This window comes from Oncorhynchus clarkii, chromosome 17 (assembly GCF_045791955.1).
Source record: "Oncorhynchus clarkii lewisi isolate Uvic-CL-2024 chromosome 17, UVic_Ocla_1.0, whole genome shotgun sequence".
NCBI lineage: Eukaryota > Metazoa > Chordata > Actinopteri > Salmoniformes > Salmonidae > Oncorhynchus > Oncorhynchus clarkii.
Genome location: NC_092163.1, coordinates 6,699,954 through 6,708,547, shown reverse-complemented (window position 1 = coordinate 6,708,547; position 8,594 = coordinate 6,699,954). Strand labels below are relative to the sequence as shown.

The window sequence follows — 8,594 nt, the reverse complement described above, 5'->3', positions numbered from 1 at the left end:
TTAGTTCCACCCTTATATATGACTGGGCAAAGTCATATTTAAGGTTTGATCTACCTTTCCAGGCATTCTGATGCTTCTAGCTTTGAGTTTAATTTTGTTTTAATAACATATCTACAGTATTTCACATTTTAACGTGTATAGTATTTCTTACTAGGTGTTGTCCAATCAATTGTGTAACCACTCCCTCTTCCAATTAGGGCCGATTGGAAAAAGCTGTTCAAAAGAGGACAACGTATTAACATTTCTCTGTACTCCCCGACGAAAGCCGTGCAGCCGAAACGTGTGAAATATTTTTTTAAACTTTGTTTCCAATTGAACATGCCATAAAAATAAAGCCATTTTAATTCATTATATGAAGAGTGCATTGGTCCTCCTTTCTTTTTAATGACCAATTTACCCCTTTCACCAAAGAGCACCTTCTATCTACCACAATGTTGTGTTCCTAAGCAGTGCTTCCTTTCCTCCTCTTTTTTTTCTACAAGGAAAATAATCATTTGAAATTAATTCATTAGGCCCTAATCTATGGATTTCATATGACTGGGAATGCAGATATGCATCTGTTGGTCACAGATACCATAAAGAAGGAGTAGGGTTGTGGATCAGAAAACCAGTCAGTATCTGGTGTGACCACCATTTGCCTCATGCAGTGCGACACATCTCCTTTGCATGGAGTGCTGGATATTGGCGGGAACTGGAACACACTGTCGTACAAGTCGATACAGAGCATCCCAAACATGCTCAATGGGTGACATGTCTGGTGAGTATGCAGGCCGTGGAAGAACTGGTACATTTTCAGCTTCCAGGAATTGTGTAACAGTGCTGTGTCGTCTAGTTGCAACATTAAGTCTTGTAATGCGTTTGTCACTTTTTTTAAAAATTTACTTAACATTTCAGGGAATAATGTGATTTGTAAAGTGATTTGTAAACATTGAAAGTCAATATATATAAAAACATATTTTAAAAAATAAAAAGAGTTCTTAACAGGGCGTGTCCCCAAGACATCCAACCAGAACCAGAACAAACATTGAAAGTCAATATATATAAAAACATATTTTAAAAAATAAAAAGAGTTCTTAACAGGGCGTGTCCCCAAGACATCCAACCAGAACCAGAACAAATAGCAGGCCAAACTTTCCCTCTCAGCACTGCCTGGACTGCGCAGAAATGCAAATGCTTTCCGTTTGAGTTATGTTAGGTTTTATTTTCATCGTTTTATCTTTGTCTTGTTGAAACATGAGGTGGTGACTGAAACATGAGGTGACGGCTGAAACATGAGGTGGTGACATGTGGCGGCTGAAACATGAGGTGGCGGCTGAAATATGAGGTGGCGGCTGAAATATGAGGTGGCGGCTGAAACATGAGGAGGTGACGGCTGAAACATGAGGTGACGGCTGAAACATGAGGTGGCGGCTGAAACATGAGGTGACGGCTGAAACATGAGGTGGCGGCTGAAACATGAGGTGACGACTGAAACATGAGGTGGCGGCTGAAACATGAGGTGACGGCTGAAACATGAGGTGGCGGCTGAAACATGAGGTGGCGGCTGAAACATGAGATGGCGGCTGAAACATGAGGTGACGGCTGAAACATGAGGTGGCGGCTGAAACATGAGGTGGCGGCTGAAACATGAGGTGGTTACCGAAACATGAGGTGACGGCTGAAACGAGCCTCTTGCCCACACAATTTGAGGAATTTGAAATTATTTATACTTTTACTTTTGATTATTTAAGTATATTTTAGCAATTACATTGACTTTTGATACTTAAGCATATTTAAAACCAAATACTTTTAGACTTTTACTCAAGTAGTAATTTACTGGGTGACTTTCACTTTTACTTGAGTCATTTTCTATTAAGGTGTCTTTACCTTTAAGTCTGACAATTGAGTACTTTTCCCACCACTGGTTTCTACCATGGGGCGGCAGGGTAGCCTAGTGGTTATAGCATTGGGCTAGGTTGCAAGTTCAAATCCCCAAGCTAACAAGGTACAAATCTGTCGTTCTGCCTCTGAACAGGCAGTTAACCCACTGTTCCTAGGCCGTCATTGAAAATAAGAATTTGTTCTTCTGTTAAGGCTACGGCTACCCCCCTACTTTGTGCAATTTCCGCCTGAAGACATACCCAATTCTAACAGCTCAGGCCCAGAAGCAAGGATATGCATGTTACCATTTCATAGAAAACACTCTGAAGTTTGTGTAAATGTGAATTGAATGTAGGAGAATATAACACCATAGATCTGGTAGAAGAAAATACAAGGAAATAAACAGACATTTTTCAGTTCTTTTATTGTTGTTGCATCTTTAAAATAAACAAGAACAGCCAAACATTCAGTTATGATACTGGGGATAATTTCAAATAAGAGCATAAGTAGGCAACAGTATTTGCCCAAAGTTTCAGACAGATACCTCTAGGAATGAGTGAGGCACATGCCATTGGGCATGAAGTCACCCAGGTGTCCCTCACAAGTTTCCCAAATGTGGCCGAATTGGAACATCGAAACATTGATGCAAATAACTATATACAAAACACAAAAAAAATATTCAAACATACCCGGAAAAATATATATTGGAAAATTGAAGGAAAAAAATGAACATTTCCAAAATGTTTAAATAACAAGGGTAACTATTTACACTCAATGTTCAATAATGTGAAGACCCTCTACACAATATTGTGCTGCTGATGCCATAGCCCATAGCAGTCTCTTTCTGCTGTGAAGCAGAGGGTCACTGAACAGGTGGTGCAGCCGACAGAGGATTTCTTGTGGCAAAGAGCACAACGAAGCCTCCTTACTGAGCCCCTTTTGCACTCATTCCTGCCTGCAATAAGGAATTTAAGCATGTGCACACCACTGGTTGAAGGAGCAGAAGGGACAGAGGTAGAGGGGAATGAAGGTGCTACAGTGGTCTTGCTGTAGCTAGCAAGCTCTTGGATGAGCAGCTCTCTGAAGGCTAGCTGTGAGATGGGGGGCTGTCCACAGCTCTTGGCCATTTCCTTTTGGAGGATGAAGGAATTCACCACAGCAATGTCAATGAAATGATAAAACAATGTCTTGTACCATTTCATGGTTTTGTGGAGAACATTATAGTATCCTATAAGCGCATCCGACAGGTCGACTCCTCCCATGTTCTTATTGTAGTCCTTTACTGCAGTTGGAATGGGGACATTTTTGGTGGTCCATGCCCCTGTAGCGTCCTTCACACGCCTGACGACGTGATCACCACTGAAGGACTTGTGGATAGTGGAGCACATCGCCACCTCTCTGGTGTCCATCCACTTCACAAACAGCAGGCCATCTTCACGGATCCATCTCATGGTACCCCGCTCAGCCTGCTTAGGCATGTCGTTCACCCTGGTTTTCGGAAAGCCCACTCTGTTGGACCGAATGGTGCCACAGGCCCACATCTCCAGCTTTCTCAGGTCTGCAAACAGGGCAGGGCTTGTGTAAAAGTTATCCACAAACAGTTTGTAGCCCTTCCCTAGCAGCTGAAAATCTAATAACTGCATAACGGAGTCATAGCTAAGTCCCTTCCCGGTCGCACAACTGTTCTTCCCCTCATAGACAAAAAAATTGCACGTGTATGCACACGCAGAATCGGCCAAAACAAACAGTTTGTAACCCCATTTAGTCGGTTTGTTACGCATGTAGTGTTTTAGGCCATTTCTGGCCTTTGAGGCTACCATCCTCTCATCTATGGAAAGGTTCTGGGCAGGCTGAAAATAAGTATTGCAGGCCTCAATGATGTCGAGGTAGAGAGGTTTAATTTTGCAGAGCTTATCAAACCTCGCCGTGCCTCGTTTCGTCTCATTGTCCTTATCAACTTCTGGGTCACTGATATGAAGCGCCCGTGAAATTGTCAGAAACCTTTTGCATGACATGACCGTGGTGGGGAAAGGCAGTTGATAGAGGGGTGCAGATTTCCAGTAGTCCTTCAGGGTTTTTAGCTTCACAAGACCCATGTAAATGACCATAGAAAAGTAACAAAAAAGATCTGACCTGGAAATGGGCTTCCATGTCTCTTTCTTGCCTTCCTGCCTCTTAGCTCCGTTCCTATTAGTGTTCAACACCAGGGAATCAACAACTCGTGGGGTGAAAAACAACTGAAAAAGTTGCATGGGGCTGTACTTAGAGGTCATGGCCAGCTGAGGACCTGGTGGCCTCTTTGGTCTGAAAATTGGAGGTGGTGGGGCCACATCCTCCTCCAGCACAGAGTGCCAACGACCCTCCTCCGCACTGCCAGCAGGTTCCACACTTCCCTTCCTCCGCTTCTTTGTCACCGACTTCACACCTCTTGATGGCCGGGCGGGGGTAGGTGTGGTGCCGGAGACAGCAGGGGTCCGGCTGGATGGACCAGCTTCAGTGGGGGATTTGCACCTTGGCAGTATGGGCTCCCAATCAGAATCACTGGGACTGTGAAATAAAGACACAGATTATATACAGAGTAAGTGAGGTGTTGTTCATTCCATGTTTAGATAAAATACATGTAATATATACAGGCCCACAGACACTAAGAAAATATCCACTAAGGTGAGGTGTTGTTCATTCCATGTTTAGATAAAATACATGTACAAAAACATGTAATATATACAGGCACACAGACACTAAGAAAATATCCACTAAGGTGAGGTGTTGTTCATTCCATGTTTAGATAAAAAACATGTAATATATACAGGCCCACAGACATACACCCACAATGTAGAGCAATGTTTACTTTATACATTTCATTATACTTATATGTACTTTATATTTCATGTCATATTTTTATATATGGCAAATAAAATATAAATATCTCAAACAACTCAAATGAATAATATTTAATATTATTATTTAATATTATTAATTTCAAACAACGTTACTCACCAATCCAACACAGAATCTTCTCCATATAAGAACATAACCTCAGAAACCGAGTCAAAAGAATTGTCACTGTCTGACTCATCTTGTAGTAATTCACTGTCACTATCTCTATCAATCTCATCAATTATATCGTGTAGATCTGTATGCTTTGTCTTGGTCTTCGATTTTAAAGATTGACTTGCCATATTTATTCTTTGAAAATGCTCTCCGAAAGAAATGCTGCGTGTAACCACAGTCGGTGCGTCTGGAAGAATTTTCAATGGAGAATGGTTGTCGACACGCATGGCTTTCCCACAAAAGATAGGCTTCCTGGATAGAACCATCACATGTTGTCGTTTACCTGAGCTCATTGGCTATCTAACCAGGTAGATTTCAAGAGGATCAGTGGTCATTGGTCCGAAATCCAGTCAATCAACGAAGAACCGATCCAATCGTTGGTGCGCAATTAGGTCATTGTTTGCTGGGTTCAAATCACTTCCTTTCGGTCAATATGTCCCGGAAAAGAACCATGCTGTTTGTTCTACTAACAAACAGAGGACTGCAATGAGACCAAACATGACTCGATAAACGTCATTTTAGATTGAGTAATTACATCGAACGTTACATCCAAAGTTGGAGGACACGGAATTGACTACACAAGCCATTTACAAAATGTTTCAGTTAGGCTATAGAAATGGATTATATGAACAAAACAACACTTTATTGTTTCGTCGTGACCTTTAGTGTTGCCAAAAGAAGAAGATATTCAAAGGTAATTGATGAATTTTATTGCTATTTTTGACAAATCTACTTTGCTGTAACTGTACCCAATGTGTTGTCTACTGATGATAAGCGGTTTTGCTGGAAAGGTTTTTGAAATCTTACATGGTGGCTAGATTAGCAAGAGGTTTAGCTTTCATTTGATGTGCTGCACTTCTGATTTAATTGAAGTTAAATATTTATAATAATGACATATCAGGCAATTTCTGGTCAAACGTTCCATTAGGGGAATGGATGTCCTAGACACATGAGGTGGCGACTGAAACATGAGGTGGCGACTGAAACATGAGGTGGCGGCTGAAACATGAGGTGACGGCTGAAACATGAGGTGGCGGCTGAAACATGAGGTGGCGGCTGAAACATGAGGTGGCGGCTGAAACATGAGGTGGCGGCTGAAACATGAGGTGGCGGCTGAAACATGAGGTGACGGCTGAAACATGAGGTGGTTACTGAAATATGAGGTGGCGGCTGAAACATGAGGTGACGGCTGAAACATGAGGTAGCGACTGAAATATTCCCACCACTGGTTTCTACCATAGGGCGGCAGGGTTAGTGGTTAGAGCATTGGGCTAGTAACCGGAAGGTTGCAAGTTCAAATCCCCAAGATAACAAGGTACAAATCTGTCGTTCTGCCCCTGAACAGGCAGTTAACCCACTGTTCCTAGGCCGTCATTGAAAATAAGAATTTGTTCTTAACTGACTTGCCGAGTTAAATAAAGGTAAAATAAAACATTGAGTCAGGATGGGGAATTACTTATCTGATCAAGGTATATTAATGGTACATTTTTTAATAAAAAAATTAAAACATTTTCCACTGAGCATTTTATGTAGATAGTTGACAAAAAAATGACAATTCAGTCCATTTTAATCCCACTTTGTAACACAATAATATGTGAAGAAATACAAGGGAGGTGTAGACATTCTATAGGCAGTGTTCTAAATACTCCAACCAATCAAAACACACAGACTGTTCTCTCTGCTTCTGCACAGCAAGCGGTACAGGAGCGTCAAGTCTAAATACTCCAACCAATCAAAACACACGGACTGTTTCTCTCTGCTTCTGCACAGCAAGCGGTACAGGAGCGTCAAGTCTAAATACTCCAACCAATCAAAAGACACGGACTGTTTCTCTGCTTCTGCACAGCAAGTGGTACAGGGGCATCAAGTCTGACACCAACAGGCTCCTGAATAAAGACTGTCTCACACTCAATTCCTGCAAATATGTACAAAAAAAATATTTTTTGTTTTGTGCGTTTTTGTGTGGCTTAATTAGTGTGAAAATACACATTTTTGTGCAACTCAATTCGTAGGAAAATACAGGTTTTTGTGAGACTTCATTTTTCGGAAAATACATTGGGGGGGACAAACATTTGAAAGTAATTGGAGCAGTGCATTTTGGGTAATGGGGTTCTACACTGGCTTTTTTTTGTGTCCCACATTTATTTATATTAAAAAAACAAACGTGTTAACAATCCAATATTGTTATTAATCAACCAGGTTGTCACCGAAATACTTATAATAGTAGTCTTCCGTTGTTTTTTAAAATTAAAGCCAAAACTGTTCTCTATGCTTGTTTTCGCTTAATACTTTGGGACTCTGGTGCTGTCTGATTTCATGAGGGTTGCCAGATTGGTGTAAAAAGCTGTTTTTGTTATGTTTTTTTTTTGTGGTATCGTGTTTGGTTGGGGAATAGAGATACATTTTCATGATGGGAAATTATCAATGAATAAGGGGAAATAGAAGACTTGCAAAAAAACATGTTTGGTTTAAATTCACCTGATGCAACTGCATGGTATTTAGAACTAAAAATGAGTCTGGACTTTGATCAGTTAAGACATATCTATAACGAGTCTGGACTATGATCAATTAAGACATATCTATAACGAGTCTGGACTATGATCAATTAAGACATATCTATAACGAGACTGGACTTGATCAGTTAAGACATATCTATAACGAGACTGGACTTGATCAGTTAAGACATATCTATAACGAGTCTGGACTTGATCAATTAAGACATATCTATAACGACGTCTGGACTATGATCAATTAAGACATATCTATAATGAGTCTGGACTATTATCAATTAAGACATATCTATAACGACGTCTGGACTATGATCAATTAAGACATATCTATCTATAACATGTCTGGATTTTGATCAATGTAACCATGTCTATAAGGAGTCTGGACTATGATCAATAAAGACATATCTATAACGAGACTGGACAATGATCAATTAAGACATATCTATAATGAGTCTGCACTATGATCAATGTAACCATGTCTATAACGAGGTTGCACTATGATCAATTAAACCATATCAATGCAGTTAAACAGGTTAATGTAAAATCCTGAATAATGTTGGTTTACACTTATGGCACTTCCAAAGGCGGTTTCATGATGATTATTACGGTCGCGTCAATCATGTTATATACTTAGGCTGTTGTAACAAGGCACACGCCAGCGTGGTAGACCTACTGCCTCTGCCCAGAGGAATACTCGGCTGTCATGACAACGGGCGTTACTTTACCACGTATGATTCCTGGTTAAGAGTCCTCTCTCTACCGGTTCACTGGGATCACGTCCAGCTCACGTCTCGTCATGTGATCTAGTGGCGGGAAGCATTCTGATTTTTCAACATTGTGTTGGGTGTAATTACGTTGATGTATCTAGTAAACAATGGATACGTAACAATGGGGTTGTGACGGATAGAAGGAGTCACTACAGGTGTGAACAAGCCTTTACATCCAGGTTGCCTGAAGCTGAATGGAAAGTGCAAGTGACCTGACCAGTGTGTGATTTTAAGGAAATAGTATGTTCACATTTTACAGAGTGTGGCTTTAAAGGGGAAATCTGGGATTGCTACATCTAATTTCTCTAATTTCAAACTTTTAAAATAATGATATACACTCATGGATTATTGGAGAATATAACTTATACATGCCTCATGGGCTTAGTTCAACTGTTGTACCCTATCA

The 8,594-nt window shown here is 40.7% G+C and overlaps 1 protein-coding gene across 1 annotated transcript; it reads right to left on the bottom strand.

The window, feature by feature from the left end:
- Positions 1-2,657: 2,657 nt before the first annotated feature.
- On the bottom strand, positions 2,658-8,219 carry LOC139370411 (piggyBac transposable element-derived protein 4-like). Its single transcript, XM_071109875.1, has 2 exons — positions 8,182-8,219; positions 2,658-4,407 (listed from the first exon to the last, which is right to left on the bottom strand). Exons 1-2 carry the CDS (start codon positions 8,217-8,219, stop codon positions 2,658-2,660), a joined length of 1,788 nt encoding a protein of 595 aa, XP_070965976.1.
- Between the last annotated feature and the right edge of the window lie 375 nt (positions 8,220-8,594).

What these genes read in the sequence shown, in the direction of transcription:
- LOC139370411 (XM_071109875.1), bottom strand. Translation starts at nt 8,219, where the DNA reads ATGACGAGACGTGAGCTGGACGTGATCCCAGTGAACCG. An exon ending in GACGTGATCCCAGTGAACCG is followed by an intron (nt 4,408 to 8,181) that starts GTAGAGAGAGGA and finishes TTTATTTCACAG; the next exon opens with TCCCAGTGATTCTGATTGGG.